General features: G+C 40.3%; 2 protein-coding genes across 2 annotated transcripts in view; one reads left to right on the top strand and one right to left on the bottom strand.

Annotated features, from left to right (window-relative positions):
• The window catches only part of PPP1R13B (protein phosphatase 1, regulatory subunit 13B), a 44,784-nt gene extending 33,757 nt beyond the window's left edge, over positions 1–11,027 (top strand). The window contains exons 9-16 of the mRNA XM_008936321.1: positions 3,227–3,396; positions 4,228–4,729; positions 5,282–6,060; positions 7,612–7,749; positions 7,823–7,956; positions 8,713–8,879; positions 9,772–9,971; positions 10,388–11,027. Of these exons, the coding sequence (XP_008934569.1) occupies positions 3,227–3,396; positions 4,228–4,729; positions 5,282–6,060; positions 7,612–7,749; positions 7,823–7,956; positions 8,713–8,879; positions 9,772–9,971; positions 10,388–10,429 (2,132 nt within the window). The 3' untranslated portion in view covers positions 10,430–11,027. The remainder of the gene's footprint in view (positions 1–3,226; positions 3,397–4,227; positions 4,730–5,281; positions 6,061–7,611; positions 7,750–7,822; positions 7,957–8,712; positions 8,880–9,771; positions 9,972–10,387) is intronic.
• A 1,346-nt stretch (positions 11,028–12,373) lies between these two features.
• On the bottom strand, positions 12,374–21,418 carry ZFYVE21 (zinc finger, FYVE domain containing 21; the record flags this gene model as incomplete). Its single annotated transcript, XM_008936332.1, has 7 exons — positions 12,374–13,129; positions 14,482–14,624; positions 16,123–16,176; positions 17,011–17,102; positions 17,372–17,447; positions 18,974–19,142; positions 21,368–21,418. Coding segments are annotated over 7 exons (621 nt in total), but the record flags the coding sequence as incomplete, so codon positions are not given.
• Between the last annotated feature and the right edge of the window lie 3,337 nt (positions 21,419–24,755).

Raw genomic sequence — 24,755 nt, forward strand, 5'->3', positions numbered from 1 at the left:
TGTTATTAGAAAATTCATGGTGGTTACCAAAGCATGTCTCGGTATATCTCATATTAGAGAGATATATGACACACAGGTTTAGCTTGAGTTACTTTGTGGGAAACTTTGGAGTTTCCATGTTGCACTGGACCCAGAATTGGGATAAAGCTCATTCTGTCCAAGTCAATAGCAAGACACTTGCTGACTTCTATTGGACAAAAATGTTATATTTGGTTTGCTCTTCAACTGCTACAGCAAATATCCTGGATCCAGACCTACAAAAATTTTTAGGTGAGGTCAGAGGAAATGTGCAAAAACTTTTTGTGTCTGCATGTCGCTGTCTTAGTTCTGTAAATGCAAATGGACTGGTGGGAGTTGAAGTACACTGGGTGTTCGGTAGCCCTGCGAGCAGCAGAGAGCGGAGTACATGTGGAGGAGAAAATGAAGCCACTTGGCTGAAATGGCTCTGAGGTGGCTGGGAGCAGGAGCTAGCGAGGGCTCATCAGAAGGGCGTTGCCATCAGATGGCCAAGGGTGTCTGGGACCTGTCCAGCCCAAGGGGAGGCAGCAGGAAGCAGCTGCCGTTCGGCCGCCTGCTCGGCACGTATCGCACGGGCTCCGGCGCCCTGCTGCGGATTGCAACAGCAGCTTGGCTAACTGCATGAGATTTAGCCTGGGCTGGGGGAGGACGTGAGGGGTGCACTTGTTTTAAAAAAAAAAAAATTAAAAAAATAGGTAGTTGGCAAGTCTGCCAGATAGAAATATGAGGGAATGAAGGTGGAACCGTTACATTCTGGTGTTTATGTAAGTAGAATGAAACAGAGCAGTTTGAACATCTGAATTTACTTCTAGTCTGTTATCTCAGAGTGATGGGGATGAATGTGCTAATATTTGGAATTTGAAGGATTACAAAAAGTTTTTGTATAACTATCTTACTGATAGAAGAGTGTGGGCTTTTATTTTCAGGTAAGATAATTAAATTCTTTGGGGTTTTTTGCTGATGTTTCTGAAAGTGCTTTCTTAATAGCTGAATTTATGGGGAAAATGCTTTCATGCTTAACGTGAATCAGTTATAATACCCTTTACTGATCTTCAAAATAAGTTTTACTGAATCATAACCTTACTGGAGTTACGGAACATCTGTGTACTTTGTACATTAAATATTATTTCAGTGTATAATTGGAAAATTTGCCATTATTTAGGGTCAAAGTGTTTAGACAGTTATCTGTTTTTGTCTTTCTCTTGATAGTCAGATGATTTAAAAACAAAAAAAAGAGAAACAAAAAACCCAACATGTCGTTTTTGGATGTTGCCAGTGCTAAAGCCAGGCCTCATTACTTCCTGGCAGCTTGCAAGTGTGGGATTTGATTTCTGCACTATGTATTGTATTAACAATGTAAAAATATGCAAGTGTTAACTCTTATTTAAATATCAAACACGAAAATACTCTTGCTCCAAAATAATTCTCTCATAATTCAAACACAGTTTAACTGAATTTGAAAGATTAATACAATATAGTGTGTGTAATATTAAGGAATGGTCTGCACATGTAATTAAAAAAAAAACTAGTATGGTATCTTAAATGTAGAGTATAGCTATAACTTTTTTTGCTCACTCAAAACTGTTGAGTTTTTTAACAAGCCTATAAATAGGTTTATGAACTAAGAGAGTGAATTTGCACTCCTATAGTGAAAACACTGAAAGAAATCTTCATGTTGTTGTTTCCATTGGAGGGGGAAAAAAAGGATACTCAGTAAAGAGGATAAAGCTTATGGATAGAAAGTAGAGTGGTGGTGGTAAATTTACTGTAATTAGAATGTTCCTATGCAGCTTATTCTTCAGACTATCTTCTATACTAGACAGAGGATGGCAAAGAATCCCAGAAACAGCCTTGCTGGTTCTGTTTTCTAGGGGCTTAAACTGAAATGAAATGGGAAACTTTGCCATTAAATACCTAATTTTCATTTGATGCTGTCTTACTATGAGGTACAGAAATCTCAGTAAACCTACACACACACACACCCCTCTTATGTTAGTTGTTATCCTCTAGTGAAGTTTGTTACTGATCCTGAGTGCTCCACTGAGATAATTACAGGCAATAGGAAAGGAGAAATGACCTCTGGTATCCTCCCCATCCCTGGGGGTCTTTAAGGCCAGGCTGGATGATGCTCTGGGCAGCCTGATCTGGTGTGAGGTGTCCCTGCTCATGGCAGAGGGGTTGGAACTGGGGGAATCCTTGTGGTCCCTTCCAACCCTGACAGATTCTGATCTGTTTTTGCAGAGGACTTAGTAGTGTTGGCTTGGTGATTGGACTTGATGATCTTAAAGGTCTCTTCCAATCTAAAGGATTCTAAGATTCTATGATTCTGTCCTCAGAGTAAGAGAAACCTGTAGTCTTTCAAAGGCAAATCAAAGCCTCAGGATCTAGCCAGGGATCTGTTTAGTTACTATCAAATAGATCTAATTATCAGGTTATTTAAACTTTATTGCTTACTTAGAGAACAGAAACTAAATAGTCTCGCACAGTTAATAAAGCAACATCTCAGTGCCTCAATTTACTTGTGGCTGTGCATGATTTTTAACATATGATGAAGATAAAAGCCCATGACTTCTCTCCTGACACTGTGAGTTGAAGTTGTCAGCTGATTTTACAGATTTCTTTAAAATTAAATCTCTGGGGCAATTCTAATCAGGTGAGTATGCTCAAGAAAAACAAAAGGTAAGTTAACTGCCACTTCCAGCAAAGGAATGTGTACGTTTGTTGCACCTCATTGCTGAAATATGAGTTTTTACATCCTGTTGTGAGTGCATGTAATAACCATAGTTTAAATTTGGAGTAAGTCCACTCAGAGCTTACATAGACGTAACATCTAGCATAATTTGGCAGTGTTTCCATATAGTACCAAAAGAAATATGTTGATTAAGTTTTTCTGTAAGGATTTTTGTTCTGAACTTGTTCGCTTTGTAATAGTAGAATATGCCACACTCAAACCAAAATTTATCCATCTTTTTTTCTATAGAATTTTTCAAAACAATTTGAATGTTAAAGGGTAACGAAGAGTGCTTTATACGCACTGTTTGGGCTTTCGGTATTGATTTTTGAATCAAACATTAATATTGATTTATCTCACTTCTGGAATCAAATGAATCCTGTTGTAATCTAAGGTATTCCGTTTCCTGTGCTGCTTTGCTTGTTTACAGTGGTGGTGTGGATTATTTTCAATATAGTATTTTTGTCTGTTTTAAAGCTAATGATGGAAATTGGCCAATACTTAAACAGAGCTCAACCCCAGTGGTGAAACCCCCTCAGATCTCCAACACAGACTGGAAAGAATCAAGCATGGATACTGCTTTAAAACAAGGAACTATATCCAGCCAGCCTTTGCCAACTTCAGTATTAGGAAGTACTGATAAACTGGTGGGTTTCATCTGTGATGTATTTATAGATCTGTTTGTCTGAAATGGACCTTTGGCTTCCATAACTGAACTCACTTCAGTTACATATATATCCAGGTTAACTGCTGCTGACAATTTAAGAAGTCATAAAGAAAATTACCTTTGTATTCTTCCTGTTCCTTGCTGTTCTTTTCATGTTGCAATTTATAACTTCAGTAGTTAATACTCCTTCATGGTTTTTTTTTTTATGTATCTGTTCTCCCTTTTTCTCTCCCTTTACTTCTAATCATTTTCCCCAACTTCCGACTTTTCCAGTTCAAATCTTTGTTACTCTTTTTCCTCAGTGAAGATTATCACTTTTCCAGTGTGCTCTTTTTCTCACATAAGTATCACAAAAGAAGAAATTAAATTAATCCCTGAGTGAGTCCACTGGTGTTGTCTGCCCACACTGTTGTTCCAGTGTTTTATGAATTCTTTAAGACTGTGGTCTTTAAAGAATAAGAACCTTGTCTTTAAATAGTTTTTGTAAACTCTGTTATCACACTATATATTACCAAATTCATTACCAACTAGAACAAGTTATTCAAGCTTTGAAAGCATGTAGATAACTTTGGAATCATATTGATGTATCGTAGCTGAAGATGCCTTTAAACAGTGGCCTCTGTCTGATGTATGATGAGATCTTGTGATAAATTCAGATAGAATCATACCTCGTGATTAAGGAATGCAAATAGTTTATGCTGAATCCTTTGCTGTCACGAAGTGATTAGTATATTTTGTTGAATGAGGAATATTCTTGCTCACAAGTATTTTATTAATTAAATGGTATATACTATTTATTGTTCTTACATAGGGTCTTGACCTGGGGAAGGTGCCACCAACGGTTCCTGGTGTAAGCAAGCAGTTGCCTCAAAACTACGGGACCTACCCAAGCCCGGTCCCCTTAGGAACAGGTTCTACCAATTCTCTAGAGAGAAGGAAGGATGGCAGTCTGCCCAGACCCAGCACCAGCATAACCAGTCGACAGAGGTCCGTGCCGCTTCCGCCGCCCAGCAGCGTACATCAGCCCAGTTCTTCTCAACAGATTCAGCAGAGGATTTCCGTACCTCCCAGCCCAACCTACCAACCTGCAGGCCCCTCCTTGTTTCCAGGAGGAGATGGCAGGCCAGAACTCCCTCTGACTGTGGCAATCAGACCATTCCTTGCTGATAAAGGATCAAGACCGCAGTCTCCCAGAAAAGGCCCACAGACAGTGAACTCCAGTTCCATCTACTCAATGTATCTTCAGCAAGCAACACCACCAAAGAATTACCAACAAGCTGTATACAATACCTTAAATAAGTCGGTAAAAGCAGGTAGAATGTATTTTGCTTTATTTTTTTCCTTTGACATAGACTGTTAATATCTATTTATTTGGCTTAGTTGACTTTCCATAACAGTTTGAAAAACTTGTCTAAATCTGTGAGAAGAGGAAAGATACCTTTATGTATGCAGCACAGCAGAAAAGTTATCGAACATATTTTGGGGGTGATTAAAAAGTATACATTTGATTCCTTTTTCTTTAAAATAAGATGCAATTAAAACAATACAGTCTGGATTCTTCTACCAGTACTTTCAGAGACAAGTTGAAAAAAGTGTCTAGAGAGGAGAGTTTCTTCTCCTTTTACTGCTACCTCATGAGAGAGGAAAACATTTCAGGTGCTACTTGTAGGTTATAATTGTAAGAAGCATCACCAACAGGTGAGCATTTATTTCTCTTTTGATAGGCTCCAGTATAATTGACTCTTTTTACTTTCTGTATTAGCATCAAACAAGTAGCAAGAGATACATAAACGGTTTATTTACAAATATTTTGTTATGTAATTTGAGAACAGTTCTTCACTGTTTCCCATCTTTCCTTTCTTCAGTTTATGGAAAACCAGTATTACAATCTGGTTCGACGTCTCCCTCACCCTTGCCGTTCCTTCATGGTTCATTGCCTGCCCAGACTTCCTCACAGCCACAATCTCAGCCTCAGACTGAGGTCTCTGAAAAAGATCAAGAGCTGGAAAATGCTCCACCATCCACCGAAAATAGCAACGTGGAAAACATTCCTCGTCCTCTCAGTCCTACTAAGCTCACGCCTATTGTGCATTCGCCCCTACGATATCAAAGCGATGCTGACCTTGAAGCCCTGAGAAGAAAACTGGCCAATGCTCCGAGGCCACTAAAGAAGCGTAGTTCTATCACCGAACCAGAAGGCCCAAGTGGACCCAATATACAAAAATTATTGTATCAGCGCTTTAATACTCTTGCTGGAGGAATAGAAAGTGCCCCCTTTTATCAGCCAAGCAACCCACAGGACTTCATAGGCATCTTAGCAGATGTTGACAACGGCAACGCAAGCACCAATGGCAATATTGAAGAACCTGTTCCTGTGCAACCTACAGCTCCTCTGCCCGATGAGCCGCCCCCTGCTTCGGATGCCAATGACAACGAGTTACCCTCTCCTGCTACCGAGGAACTGATAAGCACTGAAACCATAAATCAAACGTCTGAGACAACTGAAGATAACAACAACAACCCTGCTATAGTTCCTTCTACTGAACAGTCATCCAGTCCCACGCCTGAGGTCAGTTCTCCAGTAGAAGATGAAGCTCCTTTGCTACCTGCTCTTCCTCCTCCACTTCCTCCAGTAAGTAACAAAGCGAAAAGGTAATTCTGTGAACTCTAGAACTAGCTGTGTGTTTCAGCCTAGCTGGAAGGTGGTAACCTTATGCTAGATGCTGTGTTTGCACTTTTGAGTTTCCTGCTACTAAAAGAGAAGAAGACCGGGTGGGCTCCAAGGAGAATTCTGATGGATTACTCTTTTTTTATTACTGTAGCTGTTTAATAAGCAAATATGCATACAGGTAACAGAAAGTTGTGTGTGTACTTGAGGTCATAGAACTTTTTTTTGAGATACACTCTTGCTGTAGAACTAACTCTGCAACTTGAGATTCCATTAAAAATACTTTTTTCATTTCCCTGGGCCTACAAAGATAATTGTTTCTGTGAAACTAATGGTAACCACATCAGTGGGAAGCTTTTTAATCTGCAAGCAAAGTGAAGTTACCGTTCTGGGAGAAGTGTGCTCCTTTCCACTCTCAGTAGAGACCTGTGAGACCAGGGCCAACACAGTACCACAGCTGACTTGTTTGAGCAGAAATGTTTCTCTAATGGGCTTATTGCATAATTGGAATTGCTTTCAAAGTCCCTCCTCCAGCTGCACCAAAACTTTTTAAATACTTTTCATGACCAAAATCTAAGCATATGGGGAACTGAAAATAGGGGGAAACCTGAATTTTATTCCAAGTTGTTGACATGAGTCAGTTTAACATAGGTTTCAGAGTATCTGCACTTTTTGATTGATGTAAGCACCTTGCGTTCCTGGCAATTTGACTGTAGTGTGCACAAGCCTTGTCTCCACTGGGCCAGCATACTTCTGGGAGAATGGAATATGTGAGCAACAAATACCGTTCATGGTGTGTGAGGTATATTTTACAAACTGACTTAGCCATAATAAATATGAGCATAAATAAAGACTGATCTTACACTGCTAGAGACCCAAAGCATTTTGTAAAAGCTGTAATTAATAACAGAGGTATTTTTTTCCTGGAAAATGGCATGGACACATGCATGATTCAGAATATCCTCAAAACACATTGAAATGTGTTTCAGATCTTAAGAATGCTTCTTCTGATTACACCAGCTAGAACATCACATAAAATAGCTTCGTGTTCTGTACTTTCCCACAACACAACTTGTAACTTGTCAGTGCTGACGTGCAGCAGATACTTTTGCTAATTCAAGGCCTCTTTTCTAATTCACTCCTCTTTGGAGAGACTGATGATAGTGAAGCTTAACTGTGTCTTGCTTTCTGGTCTCAGTAAGTTTTGACAGTGTGTCCACCAGAAACACATTCAGCTCATAATAGATACATTTAAGATAGTGGTGGTCAAAAACTTCATTCACTGTACTGACTACCTTTAATTAGAAGCTTCTAAATTATATTGGTATGCTTTTTCACTTTCTAATTCAGTAAGACATACTAAGATGTCAAGGCTTTTAAGTAGAGACTTTGTAATAGAAACTTCTGCATAAGTTCTAGTTACCATTTAAGGAGGATGAGATTCTTAATCTAATTCAAAACTGACTGACTCATTTGTAATGCTTGCACGACTTGAAATGATGCCTTCCAACCTTCATCTCTACTCAGACAAAACGCACCAACTTGAAGAAACCGAACTCAGAAAGAACAGGCCATGGTTTGAGAGTGAAGTTTAATCCATTGGCCCTCCTCCTAGATGCTTCTTTGGAGGGAGAGTTTGATCTTGTACAACGTATCATATATGAGGTGAGCTTTTCAACAATGGCAACCTCTTTTAATATGTAGGAAAAAGTACTGAACTATTTTATGTTTTCAACAGGTTGATGATCCCAGTAAACCAAATGATGAAGGAATTACACCTTTGCATAATGCAGTGTGTGCTGGTCATCACCACATTGTGAAGTTCCTGCTTGACTTTGGTGTAAATGTAAATGCAGCAGATAGTGATGGGTGGTAAGTGTCAAGATTTTAACCTCAGCATCTGGGAGAAACATCACTTTGATGCCACCATATTCAGAATTCAGTCGAGACCTGTTTTGGGAACAGTTCCCTTCCCTTTTACCCCCAGCAAATGATCACTTTCCAGTCTCTAGGTGGAAATTAATTCATTGGCAATGTTACACCATGTTCAACTCATGTTCAAGCACACTCAAATCACAAAGTATAGTACAGATTGGTTTTACTTAGGGATATTCTTGCATTTCTTGTTCAGATAACAAAATAAACTGTGAAGAACAACTTACTTAAATAACTTACTTGACTTAAATTTCTTTAAGTTTCATCTTTGTATAACCCACCATGGATTTTGGTGTTCTTGAAGAATCTAGCCTTACAGGTAGAATGCAGCACTTCTGAAGTGTTGGGAGGGGATGTGGAACGTTGCTGTGCTCGTCTGATTTGCCCTCACATTTGTGTTACCTTTCAGATTTCCTCATATTGGAAAACACTCTCTTATACCCAGCAGCTCTGAGAGCTACAAAAATCGATATTTTTGTTAACACACATTTTATAACATTTGGCTTTACTGGAATCAGGTAAATCCTGGAATTCACTCGGGTTGCATCACACATTTTAGACAACGCATACATACACTATCATCATAAAGAGCAATTTCCTTTAAAAATAAACAGGCTAAGCTCTCTATCGCAAGACCAAATAGTTATGATGCATGGCAGCTCTGCTCATCTGTCTCTTTTTGCTTTATTTCAGGACACCCTTGCATTGTGCTGCTTCTTGCAATAGCGTTCACCTCTGTAAACTACTGGTTGAATCTGGAGCAGCTATTTTTGCTTCAACTATAAGTGATATAGAAACTGCTGCAGACAAGTGTGAAGAGATGGAAGAAGGTTATATTCAGTGTTCCCAGTTCTTGTATGGTAAGCTGTGACACTACTTTAAAAATTTCTTTTAGTTTTTCTAAATTTCATCCTTTTTTTGTCTCTCTCATCTGCAAGAAACATCTGCTCAGGCCCCAGACTCAACAATACTGCCCACCATGTCTTCTTTCAAAATGCTAAAAACAGAAGTCTTTTTGTTACTACATTGCTCATAGTCCTGTTCCCTGAATTACTTCACAGGCTCCTTCTACTGTTACAGATTTTTAAGTTTAATTCGGCTTAATTTCAAGGAAACGTTTTCATGGGGAGGTTTTGACAGTGAGTTAAGTATCTTGACAGATACTTCAGCTTCCAGATGCACAAATTTCCAGCAGATCACAGATACTGTATAAAATATATACACATATACTTTATGAATAATTAAGTTACAGAATGTATTTAGTTACCAAGATATATTTTGGAAGAAAAGTACCTTGATGGAGCAGACCAACTTTTACTTTATGTTGGAGGACATAAGCTTCCTGAAGGCTTCGTGTACCTGACGTAGTGCAGATTTGCAGAACCTTCAGGTGTTACTGTCTAAGGCCTGCTGTAGAAAGCAGGCCTGTGAGAAAGACACAACAGTTCTGTAAAGCTGCTTGGGTCAGACATTTGTAAAACTGCTTTTATCCTCATTTGAATAAAAGATTTTAAAGGTTCTGTTGTGTATAAAAGAGGAAAAACTCATGCTCTGAAGTGATTTAAAATATTCCATAAAATTTGTGTTTATCATGCAGTTAAATTTCTGAAAGCATTTCATCATGCAAGTGCTGAAAATTATGAAATTTTATTAGTAAGAGTAAAAATTTGGACCACAGTATTGATCCTAAAAGTCTCAGGAGGAAATAGGATATTTTACCATCTAGTGTGCTGTTGATTCTGTTGTTGCTAGGCGTGCAGGAGAAGCTGGGAGTGATGAATAAAGGAGTGGTGTACGCCCTGTGGGATTATGAAGCCCAGAACAGTGATGAGCTGTCATTCCACGAGGGTGATACCATTACGATTCTGAGACGCAAGGATGACAATGAAACGGAGTGGTGGTGGGCCCGCCTCAACGATAAAGAAGGCTATGTGCCAAAAAACCTTCTTGGGGTAAGTTTAGGTTACCTTCTCTCCTTTGTGTTCTTACTCCTCCTGAGGGAGGAACACAGGATGGGTCTTTGGTCAGCAATCCCTCTATACATCATCTGGACACATTGCAGATTGTCCTTAGTCTTTATCTTAGCATCCTTTGGTCTAGTCTGGGATCTTGAGCTAAATGAAGCAAGTCCTTTTCGGAGCAGCAATTTTGTTGCTGTTCACAGGAGTCAGATGGTCCTTGGCCTCATCCTGCTTCTGGATTGATTTTTCAGAAGTTACCCAAGAACTTGTAGTTTACAAAAACCTCATCCCCAGAACACTTCACCCATGTCTCATTATTAAGTATGCTTTGGTTATAATTGAGATGATTTACATTTAACTTGGTGTCCAGCATGCAAAGGCTAATATTTTTTTTTCTGTTTTTACAGTTATATCCACGAATAAAGCCTAGACAGCGAACCCTTGCTTGAATTCAGTTGTACAACAGTGCAATACTGTTCTGGTAACTGGAAACTGCAAACATACACTGGAGCCGTCATTTCTGATCATTTCACACAGAGAAATAAAACTATGCTGTTTAGTTTTAATGGTGCTTTCTCTTGGACAGCATCCAAGGTTTTCAGATCTGCAGTTTGTAAATGAGGATGGTTTTTGTGTGACCCACCACTGCTGAGGAGAGCAAGACCTCTGCTACCTACAGTGTTGCGCCAGCTATCGTCTAAAGCAATGTTTTCAGTTAGAGTTCCCTGGTAGGAGCTTTCTTGTGTTCAGTGTTCAGAGGTGTCATTTGCAGAGTGCAGATATGCTGTCCAGTTTGCTCCAACCCCACAGTAACTGTCCCACGTCAAGATTTGGGTGTTTTGTTCACTACTGGTGAATGTTTGGTTCTCATTACTGATCAGCTTTTTGGGTTCTACGACACAAGATCTTCACCTCTTACATGCATAATTTAGTAGTCACCAAACCTTGATGAAGGCCAGGATCTTAAGTAAGTGGTAACATGCTATGCACTTAAATCCTAGTCTGGACAACCCCAACAAAAGCTTTACATAGTCTAGCATCCTGTATTATTTGCATTTCGAATCAAGCTAGAGAACTAACAAAACAGCATTATTTGTACACTTCTCAAAACCCCTACACATTTTATTTCACCTGGTGTTTTATTTTCTTATTACTCAGCCTCCAGCACCAGTGTTACCTCTACTCATGTAGAGGTTCCCCTACTAACCAGCTGCCTGAGCTTGTCCAGCCCGGGCAGGACAGTCAGTGCTGAACGTGCAGCAGCTTAAGGGACGTGTACGTCTGTGCGGATGAAAGTGCAATAGTTGAACAGGGTAAGAGTCTGGCAAGGGTTATACTGTGTAAGCTGAAGTCTACCTGGGTCACTCTAGAAGAAAATATGAAGGAAGGGATAGAATTAGAAGGTTGTGTAGACACTAAGTCAAGGAAAAGAAGGAAACAAGGTTGAGAGAAGGACTTACTTAAGAAAGGCAATAGCTTATTTGAGGACAGTTTCTGTGGTTCTTGGCAGCCCACATCTATTGCCAAGGCAAGTTATGCAATAACCTATTCCACTACCTTGTAGTATCAAGCAAAAAAAAAAAAAAGAGCACTTCACTGGAATTTTAATTGTACATGACTTTATAAACCAAAACTATACTTTGAATTTCCCATTATAAGTTTTAGCCATATTTCTTGTAATTTTCTCCCATTCAACAGTATGCAATTTGATTAATTCTCCATGTACAAGTTCTGTGTATAATTTATATTTCCATATCTGCAGTGCTGTAACTTGCTTTTACCACAGGTTAGCATTAACTGTATATATTGTGGTGAAAAGTGAAAGGGTATTATTGCTGAAGACTTTGCTACATGAATGTGATGATTTCAAGAGCCTATGATACACTAATTCAGAGAAGATGTAAATGTGCACAATAAAGTACTGCTGAGGCATGGCTGCGTTTCTCCAGTGTTTCCATGCAGGCAGCCACAGCAGGCGTGCCTCAGGCAGAGTCCATGTGAAAGTGTCCTGTGTGCCCTCTGTTAACTCATCTCCCTGGCTTACCAGCTGCACAGAGAATTACTTGCCTGCCAAACCACTTTTGGAATTCCTTACACCTGCATCCCAACTGTGACAAATTAATACTTGTCTAGAGAAGCTCTCCCGCTGACAACTGAGCCTGGTGTGCTTTTTACTCAGTTTTTACCAGCATAGGAAAAGAGAGGCAGGATGACACTTGGCTCAGCACAGGTAGCCCGAGGGAGTCACCCTGGTTGTTGAAACAATTATGAACACTCAGTAGTCAAATGAGGGTGCTGTTTAAAAACGTCAAAAATCTCAGAGTTCATGCAGTAAAGACTACAGTACCCATCGTTAAAGAAGTTGTATATTGTGAAATAAAATACCACCTGTGTTTTTTTTAAATAAGTGAATTCATTTATTCATATTTGTACATTAAATTGTATACAATTTCAGGTAGTAGTTACAGTTAGATTAACAAAAGCTAGTTACCAAAAAGAAAATACAAAACTAAAAATTATTCCTGGAAGGTTATTTATTACAGAAGTTTCAAGGTCATGTTCATCTAAGTCCAATTTGGTGGTATTTGGTGAAACATTTAGATATTTAAAATGAAATGTTTAAAAAAACCCCAAGTGATTTCTATAAAATCAGATCTAAGGCAGATTTTATTATACATTGATTTTAAACATTTGGGTAGAGGGAAAAACCTGAGATCTATACCCAAAAGCTATTCTCTGCAGAAGAGACATACACATTTGTTTGCTTTTTGTAGCAAACAATATATAATTGTTACTATAAAAGTTGTGCTGTACATTAGCTGTAGTGCAGGTCACTTTCATATTAAGTGCCAGTAAAAGCTTAACAAAATATACAAAGTCTTAGAAGGTGAGGCTGTTTTAAAGCATTAATTGTACATATTGCACACTATAGTGAATACTCATAGTTCAGAAAAATACTCACATTGAATTTGCCAGTTCTTACAGAATGAACCACACTGGAATGAGAGAAGGTCAAGAACAGCAAATGTTACCAGCTGCTGAACTAGCACAAAGCAAGAGGCAGGTCTGTGGAGGCTGGTGTCTCCCCTCAAGTGGCCAACAGTTTGCTGTTATTACTGGTCCCGGGACTCATAAAGAAGTTTTGTTGCCTAACACAAAAGCAAAACGTCACTCTGTTAACTGAGGTTTCACTTGCAGCAACTTCATCTCCTTCCTACCCCTCCAAAATATTTTTCTAAACCCAAGGCTTTAAATTCTTCCTTTACCTTCCTTAGTCTCAAGCATTTAATAGTATTCAGACAGGCACTAGAGTAATTCTGGAGACTGTTTAGGGTTACTTTAAGTGCAGAACCTGAGGTCACTGACGATTCTAGGTCAGCTGACATTTGTTTCTTCTTGGTCAGGATGATGAAAACTGCCATGGAGTAGCAGCAGTATTTCTCAGATTTTTTGTAATCTCCCTATAAACATAAGCAGCAAAAAACGTTACTATACTCCTCCAACCCCTTTTGCCTCCTCTTTGCAAAGCCCTGGTGAGGTCTGTGGCAGCCAGCCCCTGTGACAGGAACAGAGGCGTTCTCCAGCAGCCAGTCGCTTTACAGGCTGGGGGGGGGCCCCACCAGCCAGTCGCTTTACAGGCTGGTGAGGAGCTCCAGTGACTCCCTGCGCTGAGCAGCTACGGGGAAGGGAGACGCCTGGGTGGGGCAGGGTGTCAGCCTCACCCTGTGCGTGGGGCTGCATCGCTTGTGAAAGGAGGGTTACAGCAGGCATCAGGAAGGCCAAGTGGTACTTGCCAGGCGACGCCAAGGCTGAGGAGCTGTGCTGAACACAGTCAAACGCTGGGGTTAGGGGCAGTGGGGGAACTCATCTGTGGGCATGCAGAAGCTAACAGCCACGCGCTCGCATTCGCAGACAGCTTGTAAGTTACAGTTCTAGTTATCAACTCATCAGATGAACGAAGTTCTGGAACTAGTTGGAGTGGTTTTGTCTCCTGTAACTCCAACTTAGGAAACTAAGCTTGTTTCATTAGCTATACAGTGCCTAGCAACAGAAGATGAAACAGTGTTCACAGGGTCCTGCCCACACCTCTGTTCCTGTTTTTAAAAACCAACAACTTCTTTGAAGGTTCATAAAATAGTAAAAACAATTAGCAAGTTTAGGTTCATGAGAATGTTTCACAATATACATTCTTCAATGAGCAATAAAATCTTAAGGAACTTGAAAGTCTTAATTTTTACTTCTTTTCACCTAATGACACTTGTAAGACCTTGGGAAACCCTTTGCAGTACCCATCTCCTTCAGATATGTGAGCAGAAAGCTAAAACCATGTTCCTAACAACCATCCATAGCTCATTTCCTCAGCAACAAGGCCTTAAAATCCTTAAATAAAAGAAAAATAATTAAAAAGACTCCTAAGGCTGCATACAGTCTTTACTGCTACTGAGCGCCCCACATGAAGATTGTTTTTCAGCCTCCTGTAGGTTTTGCCTCTTTTGCTCACCTTATGCATAGCTGCCAGCCAGCTTGCCGACAGCTTCTTGTTACAGCTGAAGTCTTCGCTGGCTGTAAACTTCATCTGTGTTAGCTCCTCTGACCCTGGCACCTTATACTGCAGAACCATACCTATGGCACGTGTGTTACCTCCTGAAAAAAAAGAAAAATATTGGACAGCAACAGTTTTTGCCAACTAATTTAACACTACTTCCAGCTAATACGGGTGTTTGAAGAAAACTAGTTCATCAGTTCAAGGCACTAGCAACTGCAGGTGCACCAACAATAGCCACATCAGAGGAGGTCATGACCATAGGTGTTAGTGCAGGCAATGGAATGTGCAGGCTCAGCATTGTTTAATCCTCTCTGGCAACCACTAGGGCATGACATGTATAAGCCACCAGATAAAGCCACTAGCTACACACACTCAAAACACCCTCCTGTTCAGATATCACCGTGTCTTCTCCAAATACCACAGTTTCATACTGTAGCCTGCAGGTTGTGAACCGAACTAGTGTCCAGTCAGACTGCCGGCAAAGAGGATCCCCGCCTGACAGGGAGTCTGGCACAGCAGTCAGGAGTCCCTCCAGACCTGGCAAGGGTAGGGAAGGATGCTTACGCAGGACTCGATAATGACTGGCATTATCATTCACTTCAAGGAAATCCACCACAGAAGACATTGCTCTGACAACAGTGTGACAGCAAGATGTTATCATCTCTTTTCCTCTAGCTGCACAGAGATCAAGATAAACCAAAGCAAAAATACAGAAATGAAACAAAAGCTTTGTTTAGAATTGCACTGGCATTATTTCCTGAAGCAGCAGGGCAGAGGCGAAGCCCCAGGGACAGCACCACCGTGCACAGGAGGACACGTTTTGCAAAGTTCTGAAGTGTCTGCATGAGAGGCCTCCTGGGGGCCATTAATGTGATATCCAAGTGAAACAAAGACAATCTGAGTCTAAACAACCTGACCAAAAGCCCACAGGCAGCAAGTATGAAAGTAGCCATTTGCTTCTCTGGTAGGATAAACAAATCTAACTTCATCACTCGTTCCCCTGCATCTACCTGGTCAGTCTGAAAGACTCAGAAGCTACTTAAACCAGCCGAAATCAGTCACCTACAGCCTTGACCAGCTTGCCCACATGTGGCATTGCAGGATGTTACCGAGCCAGGCAGAACACACCCTGCACAACAAAAGGTCCTATTTCTCTCAAAGATGTGTAAAAGCAAGCCATTAACTAACAGACTATTTATTCAGTGCCAAGCCTTACTGGACAGCACACGGGAAGTACGTTACTCCTCTGTGGTACATGCAGTTCAGGACACCTCTGCCGGAGCAGACGATGTGTATTGTACCACTACAGATACTATTTCTTGTCTTCCCTTCCCTGTTCTAACATGGACCACAGCACACCTGGTCTGAAAAAGGCCTTCAGCATTCTAGTTCTCCTCCAGAAAGTTACAAAACATTAATTCTCAGTTTATGAAAGAGGCAGATGGGAAGGGATGACGCATGCCAGGTTTGAACGTAACTTGTCACGAGCTGAACAGCTACAGCTCAAGCAAAACAAGAGCGCTGCCGAGGAGGAAAGATGGGAGGGGGCCATGGCAACATGCTGAGGTGAGTCATGCACAAAGGCACTGCTGATACCTTCAGTAATATGCTGGCTCTCCAGAAGACTGGTGTAAGTGTGAATATCTTTTTCTACCACCAAGAAGGAAGGCAGGCAGGCAAAAGGATAAGCAGTCAGAAGAACAGTGAACAAGGAATTACAGGAGCATTAAGTAACTCAGCAACACATCTTGTTGATTTGAACACCAAAAGAAGTTTATTAAAGTTCCCATGCTGCACTGACTGAACATTGCCTAGATAGGCTGATTAGGAAATTCCAGCAGTGACAGAGGTGTTGCTAAAGAACAGTTATTGAAATTCCTGACCTTGTTTGTTCTCATTTCAGTGAAATCATATTCAAGTTCATCCTGAAATACTCTAAAATCTGGTGAGAGATGAGGCAGTAAGTAGCTGCCCTCTGATTCAGTTGTTATCAGTTTCAGCCACCCCTTCAGCTTGAATTAAATTAAGAAAGCAAAGTTTAATTATTTGTTTTGTTCCCACAGTTTCTCTTTGACTGTCCTCACAATTCTTTGTACCAGTAGAAGAGAAAATCCCACCTGGATTCTGAAATGGAAGCTACCAAAGACTAACAGTTCCCTCCTATGAGCTTTTGAATCAATAGCCGTTTATATTTAGCCAAGAAAAAGGAGCAGAGCAGACAATGACCACCTTTACTCAGGCTTATTGAGAAGCTCTCCCATTTTACAGCTATAAGGTCATTTCTCAATTCTTAGGTTTCCCCCAAAATCCCAGCACCCACATGGACAGTTTTTCACATGCTGCACTCTATTCTGAAAGCAGTTGTTAGTGTTTAGCAACACCTAAGCTACCACTAACCTAGAAATGCACTGTCTAGCTCGAATAATAATTACACCTTCACATCTTTCTCTCTTAATAGTTAATTTGTATTCAGTTAAAATTTACCTCCAGGAGTAAATCCCTCTGTAAGTATCTGAACAGTTGAAATATGTATAATTTCAATTTCATAGTGGCTGTCTCCATCCAAAACCAGGTATCTACATAACAGAAGAAAAACTTTTTTTAAGAAAAAAAATATTTTTATCTACAACAACAAGTCCAAAACAAAGGAAAAAAAAAACCTCAGAATCTCTCAGTGACCAGCTGCTTGTATGTTCTTTGGGGCAGAGAGGGAGAGACACCAAGCAGGAAAAATTACCTTGCATTTAAGTACTTCACTTAAAGGCAAAAAAAGTTTAGTAAATAACACAGCTGTAAGTGCAACAGTAATACAGTTTACCAGTGCAATTTCTATCAATCTTCTCACCTCTGATTGTTGGAAAGTCGACAAACCATGAGCTCCGATTTATCAGATGTTCCCAGAGTTACAAAGAATGTAGCACCTGGAAGGAAAGGTATGAGTATTCTAGTGCACAGTTTAGGAAGGTACATTCAAGTATCAAAAAGGATAACTAATTTTCACCTGCTGCACTTAATACACTGAATGGGGTGAATCAAGAGACGAATGGAAATGTTAAACTGTTTAACATCAGAGCACTCCAGCATAAAAAGCTGATGTTTAGTTATCATGTTCTGAATCACAGGACCTTTCACAATTGCTATGTAATATCTCCCACGTGTTGTGCAAATACAGATGATATCTAATATGAATATTTTTAAAATGAGAAAAGATTTGGAGATGGCAAACTATCGGTTTAGTATTAAAAGAAAAATCTGTCAGAAGAAACTAATAGCAGGATGTGACCTTCAGCTCTATGCTTAATAAATAGGAAAGACACCCCTTTTCTGTTACTGAAGCAGCTCAGTCAAGACTTTGAGGTCAATGAACTTCAGCCTTCACGTTATGTTTCCTCCTGCTCAAACAGCTCCTTTGACACCGGGAATGTCATCTTGGCGATGTTACTGAAGTGATTCACAACTTAAAATAAAGCAGACTACACTACACACCCAACCTCTTTGCTTCCTCCATGCCTCACGCTCTCGGTGCTACCTAATCCCAGTACTGGGAAATGTGAGAAATAACACACAGTGCTGCCACGTGGTCTACAATCCATCTTCACATCCTGAACCACAGAGCCTTGGAGAGCTTCACTTCACTGTCTACCTCACAATTTTACACAGTCTCACTGATCCCTCAGCACATATGTTATCTAAAACTTCACCTACACCCTCATCTGCCAAGCCAGGTGGAGAATGATCCATGTGTTATTGCAGGATCCCTCCTGATCCTAGAATCTCCCTATAGGAACACTGATGCCACTCAGGCGTGCAGTTTAGCTTACCAGTTATACACACTGGCATCATGCTGAGGTTTGAGAGCCCATCCAAAAGCACTGACAATCACACTATTTTAAAAACTGAAGACTCAGCTTTCTTAACCTAAATGGAACAGGAATTACTGTACTGCTTGTAGCTCTAATGCTATGCAAAGGTAAGCACTCACAACGATGTGCCATCAACCATAGCTGTAGGCTGTGGCCAAGATCAAAGCTCATAGATGAAGCTTGAAACAAGCACTGTATCCTGTTAAAAAATATTATTCTCTATTGTAAAGTAGTTTTGATCCTTAATGTAACACAAATATGGCTAAAAGATACATTATTTTAATAAAAATGCCAACTGCACACACATCTGTTCTCAGAGGAATTAAAAATTCCTTTGTCTTGTAGTAAATCACTCTTTGAAAACATTAACTAAAAAGTGTAAATTTCTCTCTGCATAAACTGATAGCACAGAATTATTAACTGGCAAACAAGAAGCACGACAACAAAACTATTTAAAGGAAACGAAACTGCAGCTTGTTTGACAAGAGGCAATAAACTGTTCTCATTTATAAGATGTGTGTAACATAGCATTTGAATAAATGTAAATGAGATCAAAACACCATCTAGATGGATTGATTCCTTACCATTCATGAGTACTTTAAGCTGTTTGTCATAGAACTCTGTTTCTTTCTGAGAGATGAGGGCACATTCAGCACACTGGCGCACAGGGTCCACGAAGCACATGCGAGGCAGAGGCACTTTTTTACTGCAGCACTTGTCACAGAAGCATTTTCCACACCTCCGACAGTGATGCTAAGCATGAGAGAACACTGTTCATTTATTTACATAAAAAAACTATTAGAGAATTACTTGATAAAAGTCACTACACTAGATCTCCTCCTCTCCAAGAAATGGAACAGTTTCTCAGGTGAGAAACGCAAGCTGAGGGATAAAGAAAATTTAACTGCTAGAGTGGCAGAAAGGAATGGCTCAACTACAGGCCTTTGTTGGCATTCCGCAAACATGCTTCTAAAGCAGAGCAGACAAGACACTCAAAGGCCTTTGCCAGTGTCTAATGAACCCTTCACCTTACAGCCAATAAAAACACAAGAGGAGAGCAGGTTCTGGGTCCCTTCCAACTTCGAAGCAAAGATTATGAGAAACTTCAAGTGGAGATCCTATTCTTCTCCCTTAAAATTTATTCTCACATTTTGCCCATGGAAAAAGATAACAATCTTCATATGGAAAGCCCAAAGGTCTTTATCAGAAGTATCAGGCAGGACAGCACAAACCCCATGGCACTGCAAAATCAGAACTGGTATTGCTGTGTGTTTCACACCACTCCATCTGCAAAAAGTGGCTTGTGCCCCACAGCCCTACTGGGGTGTGACAGTCCCAGCAGGTCTTCCTAGTGCAAGAGTTCTCCTGTCAGAACACGTTCTCCCAGACAAGCAGGAACTTGGGTGTGGCTCAAAGCAAATTTGATACAGGGAACTGATACACTGCTGCTTTGGTCAGTGGTTTGTGTTTTCTTTTTTTTTTGGTCAGTTATTCCCTTCCAAATATTATGCAATAATATTATTATAATCTCTCATGTAGCTGTTTCCCAGGGCTACCTCCACTTATTTCCCAAACCTAGCACAAGAAAACCACAGCAGCCTAATGAATTAGTGCTTCTCAACCAAAACACTCCAACCAACCACCATGTTCTTAACCCATTCAGCTCAAAGGTAAAACAAAAACTAGGAGACTTCCCAGTGTTGGGACACATGGGAATAGTTCAGACCTGCACCAGGGAAACCTTCCCCTGAACATTAGGAAGTATTTCTTTACCCGGAGAGCAGTCAAACACTGTGACTGGCTTCCTAGAGAGGTGGTTGATGCCCCAAGCCTGTCAGTGTTTAAGAGGCACTTGGACAATGCCCTTAGTAACATGCTGTAGCTGTTGGTCAGCCCTGAAGTGGTGAGGCAGTTGGACTGGATGATTGTTGTAGGTACCTTCCAGCTGAAATAGTCTAGTCTAGTCTATTACTAGCATCACTGACTGTTATCCTAAAGCTCTTCAGGCCTCCTGAAAATCTACACTGATCTGATACATGTTAATATATGTCTGGTTTACAATTTCTCCTTCCCTCTCCCTCCAAACAGTAATTTAAAAACCACCAACCATGCCAATGCACTACAAGTCACACCTCCACATCTTTCTTCACTTTCACATGCACGTGCTAAGAGAGCACCAATATAGTTAGACACAGGAATTATGTTCCCTGCTAAAAATCATTGTTGGCCTTTCTTGGGAGGCTGCTTGCATTCTGCATGCAGAAACCCCAGTATCAGGAGATTACTTCATGCTGGTAGTATCCTGCTTACCAGCACGCATTCCAGAGTGACCTGCTTGCTTTTATGTAATGAACAATATTTACTGCTAGTGTTTTCTCTTCATATACTGAGCCTAATTATAGCTCACAGCAATCAAGGCAGTTTACACTGTCTACTTTAATCAGAAGTTACCTTTTCCAAACCAGAGATAAATCCTCATTTAGTTTTAGAAGAACATGATTCTCTTTCTCTTCAGAAGGAGAATCTGAGTTTTGGTTCTCTGCATTTTAGCAACACAGTTCTTTAATGTATGATTACAATTCATTACTCCTGAAAAAAATTTCACTTAGATAACTAATTTTCTTTCCGAGAACACAATGGAATTAAGTTGACTGGGTTTCTGTGTCAGTACTGATGATTGAAGCCCACCTCAGCCTGAGTTCCTTTAACTCTTCCTTTGAATGTCAATGCCAGGGGCATCCAGTAATTTGGAAAAACCCTAACTATGCATTACACATTGAGCAACAAGAATTTGAAACAAACAGAATTATAACAAAAAGGACCTCTACTCAGAAAAGGCAGAACCGAAAGAGAAAACACTTTCTGTTACATCAGATGTTGTGTGCTGTTCTAATGAAACTCCCACATTTTAAATAAAAAGAAATCCATATTAGTATTTTGCAACAGTTAATGGTTTCCATTTCATCCATTTCTCTTACCTTTCTAGTTATGAAGTCAAATTTCGTATCACACTGCATACATCTTGGACACTAGAAAAGAATACAAGTTAAGATTAATCTTACAAGACTTCTAAACCTTTAATCCTACTATCATATAAAAAGACTGACCTTTATATTGCACCCTAAAAGAAGTGCTTCCAACAATTTTCCATTCTTTACCTTTTCACCATGGATGGCTTTAACTTAATAGTGATGTAGCAAAATAACATCATCCCCATTTATAAGACAAAAAGAGCTGCCAAATTTGCCATAAAGAATACTGCATCTTTTCAGCAGGCAAAACTACATTTCAGAAGCACTTTTCATGCTCAGTTATATTTGCTTTTCCAGGCAGCCAAATATTCCAGAGTCAACTGTTTTTCTACTAGTTGTCATCCTCACTGAATTACACTGTGATGCTCTGTTGACTCCCCAAAACATTGTTTACGTATTTTAATGCTCTCCATACTTACACACTTTTGAAACATGCCAGGAGACACTTGGTTTTCATCCAAGCCACTAAGACTTCATTTTTATTTCAGCTACAAAATGGCACTTCCTGAAATATCTCTCCTACAACAAGCTTATGCCCACACTCCTCCCAGAATAAAAGCCAGAAGAAAACTGAAGATGTTTCCCTCTCGCAAGCAGAGTTTAAGTGGTGACAATTTTCATTTTCTAAACTACCAGAAGAGATTAGTGATCGTAAGACAATTAAAATTTTCCGCATACAAAGTCACCTGCCAAAGAGCTGTCAGCTGTTGTTAGATCACTGGATTTTCACTAAAATTTTTCATATTTTTAACCACCATATCAAAAAAAAAAAAACTCTCCAAGGCCTATAATGCAATTATTGCTATATTTCTTTGCAAATATTAATGCAAAATTATGCCTCATATCTGCATCAGGAGAACATGGTTAGATCCTGTAATAAGTTTTGTAACTCTAGAAATCCAAACTCCTCAACCCAGACTATCTAAGACTACAGAAGAATGCCCTCTTAAAAATACACCCTGAGCTGAGCAGGTGCTATTTGCTAAGCAAAGAGTAATCACCGTTTGCCTTTAATTACCATATTTCAATATTTAACCCATTCTATAAATTCCTTTAGTTTCCAACAGCTTTTTCTCATCTGTTACAGGGAGTTTTGCTGCAGCAGATAACCACCATCAAGTTCAAAAACTACAGCCAAGAAAATACTACAGCAGCTAAATTAAAAATCCTCTAGAAACTTCATTCTTTTGAAGCAGAAGGTTGTTAATAATTTGCAATAGTTTATATGAAGTGTTCTGATGTCTAAACAGAATTCTAACAAATTAGAGGATAGCTGCAGTGTAATGGAAGATAACCAACTGCTTGCAGTATTTGTGACAATAAACCACACATTTCTAAATCGCAGAGAAAGGAGAACTGGAGGTGTTCCTGCACTGCCCCAAACAACAAGCCCAATTCAGACCTCCGACCACCTCCTTTCACAATGGCTGGGGAAAAGCTGCTTGCAACATCCACTGAGGAATAACCTCCGGCATAAAGCAGCCCTGGCGTCCCCCACGTCTCCCTTCTGTACCAAGCAGTGCTCTACACCCAGTGCAACATTATACTCTACATTGATGTTGATCTAGTGTTTTAATTTTTGACATACGTAGTAGCTTGTCTGGGAGCTCAGCCTGGCAAGAATTTTGGTATACTTGGACTCACCAAGAGTCTAACTCATTTTCTTAATGAAAACATGTGTGGGAATCTTGTCAGAAATTAGAAAGCATGATCCAAAAACAAGGGGGGAAAAAAACACTGTTCTCAATATTGTCCTAAATAAATTTCATTCACAACATTACACTAAACATACAAGTTGCTTTTCAGGAAGGAGCAAAGTTATTAATTTCCAATATCCTCTTATTTAATACAAACTCTACAGAAAATTATTTCTGAATTCCAGACATATCATGGTAACACAGAATCACAGAATGTTAGGGGTTGGAAGGGACCTCTGGAGATCATCGAGTCCAACCCCCCTGCCAAGGCAGGACCATCTAGTCTAGGGCAGGTCACACAGGAACACATCCAGATGGGTGTTAAAAATCTCCAAGGATGGAGACTCCACAACCTCCCTGGGGAGCCTGTTCCAGTGCTCTGTAACCCCTAGAGTAAAAGAAGTCCTTCCTCATGTTAAGGTGGGATTTCCCGTGCTCCAGCTTGTATCCACTGCCCCTCGTCCTGTTGCAGGGTACAACTGAAAACAGGTTGCCCCTTTCTTCTTGACACCCAGCCCTCACATATTTATACACATTAGTTAGTTCCCCCCTAAGTCTTCTCTTCTCCAGACTGAACAGCCCCAGGTCTCTCAGCCTATCTTCATAAGGCAGGTGTTCCAGCCCCTAGTCATCCTCGTAGCCTTTTGCTGGACTGTCTCCAGTAGATCTCTGTCCCTCTGGAAATGGGGAGCCCAGAACTGGACACAATACCCCAGGTGAGGTCTCACCAGGGCAGAGTAGAGGGGGAGCAGGACCTCCCTTGTTCTGATGGACATGCTTTTCTTAATGCACCCCAGGACACCACTGGCCCTCCTGGCCACAAGGGCACACTGCTGTCCCATGGACAACTTGTTGTCCACCAGGACTCCAAGGTCCCTCTCCACAGAGCTGCTCTCTAGCCTGTACTGGGGCATTTTATTAATCCTTCCCTGACACATTGTCTGACAGAGAGCAGTCAGAAATAGACCACGAGTCAAACGGCAGGTGGTAGCAGGCATGGCAGAGTGGGATCTTCCTGCAAAAGCGTCCTGACACAAGTGAGCTCCACACACTGCTCCTTCAAGGAATTCCAAGTAGCCAGAATCAAATGAACTGTTTGCATATCAACTTCTACTTTGCCTGGGAAGGGACCTCTATTTAAAATGCATCTTGAAGGTGAATTATTACTATTCATCCGTATGCTGACATAATTACAAAGCGGACAAGTACTGAATCAAGCTTTATTGCTTGAAGGGTTTTTTATCACAGTTACAGAGAAGGAATAATGACATTTGAGTGAGTTTTCATGTCTTCAAGATAGGGGCTTTTTGAAACTTGTGCAAATCCAATTTTTTTGCTGAGTGGAAACAAGAAGATATGAAGTAAGAAATTAAACAAAAATGCATGTCACAAGTGTATTAATTTCACACACACTTAACATACCACTAATACTGGTATCAGATTACTCCATATAGCAAGATGAAAATGGAAGAATGTGGCAAAATTGTTAGACCTTGGTATTAATTTAAAAACACTGAGAGCCTGTTCAAAGAAACGTGGATCTCACACGCTTACTGAAGGGTGATAATGAATTTGCACAATACCCTGGACGCAGCCAGAGGTGAGACTACTGCAGATGGCCAGGAAGCTTTAGTTAC

This window comes from Merops nubicus, unplaced genomic scaffold (genome assembly GCF_000691845.1).
Source record: "Merops nubicus isolate BGI_N331 unplaced genomic scaffold, ASM69184v1 scaffold4960, whole genome shotgun sequence".
Classification (NCBI taxonomy): domain Eukaryota; kingdom Metazoa; phylum Chordata; class Aves; order Coraciiformes; family Meropidae; genus Merops; species Merops nubicus.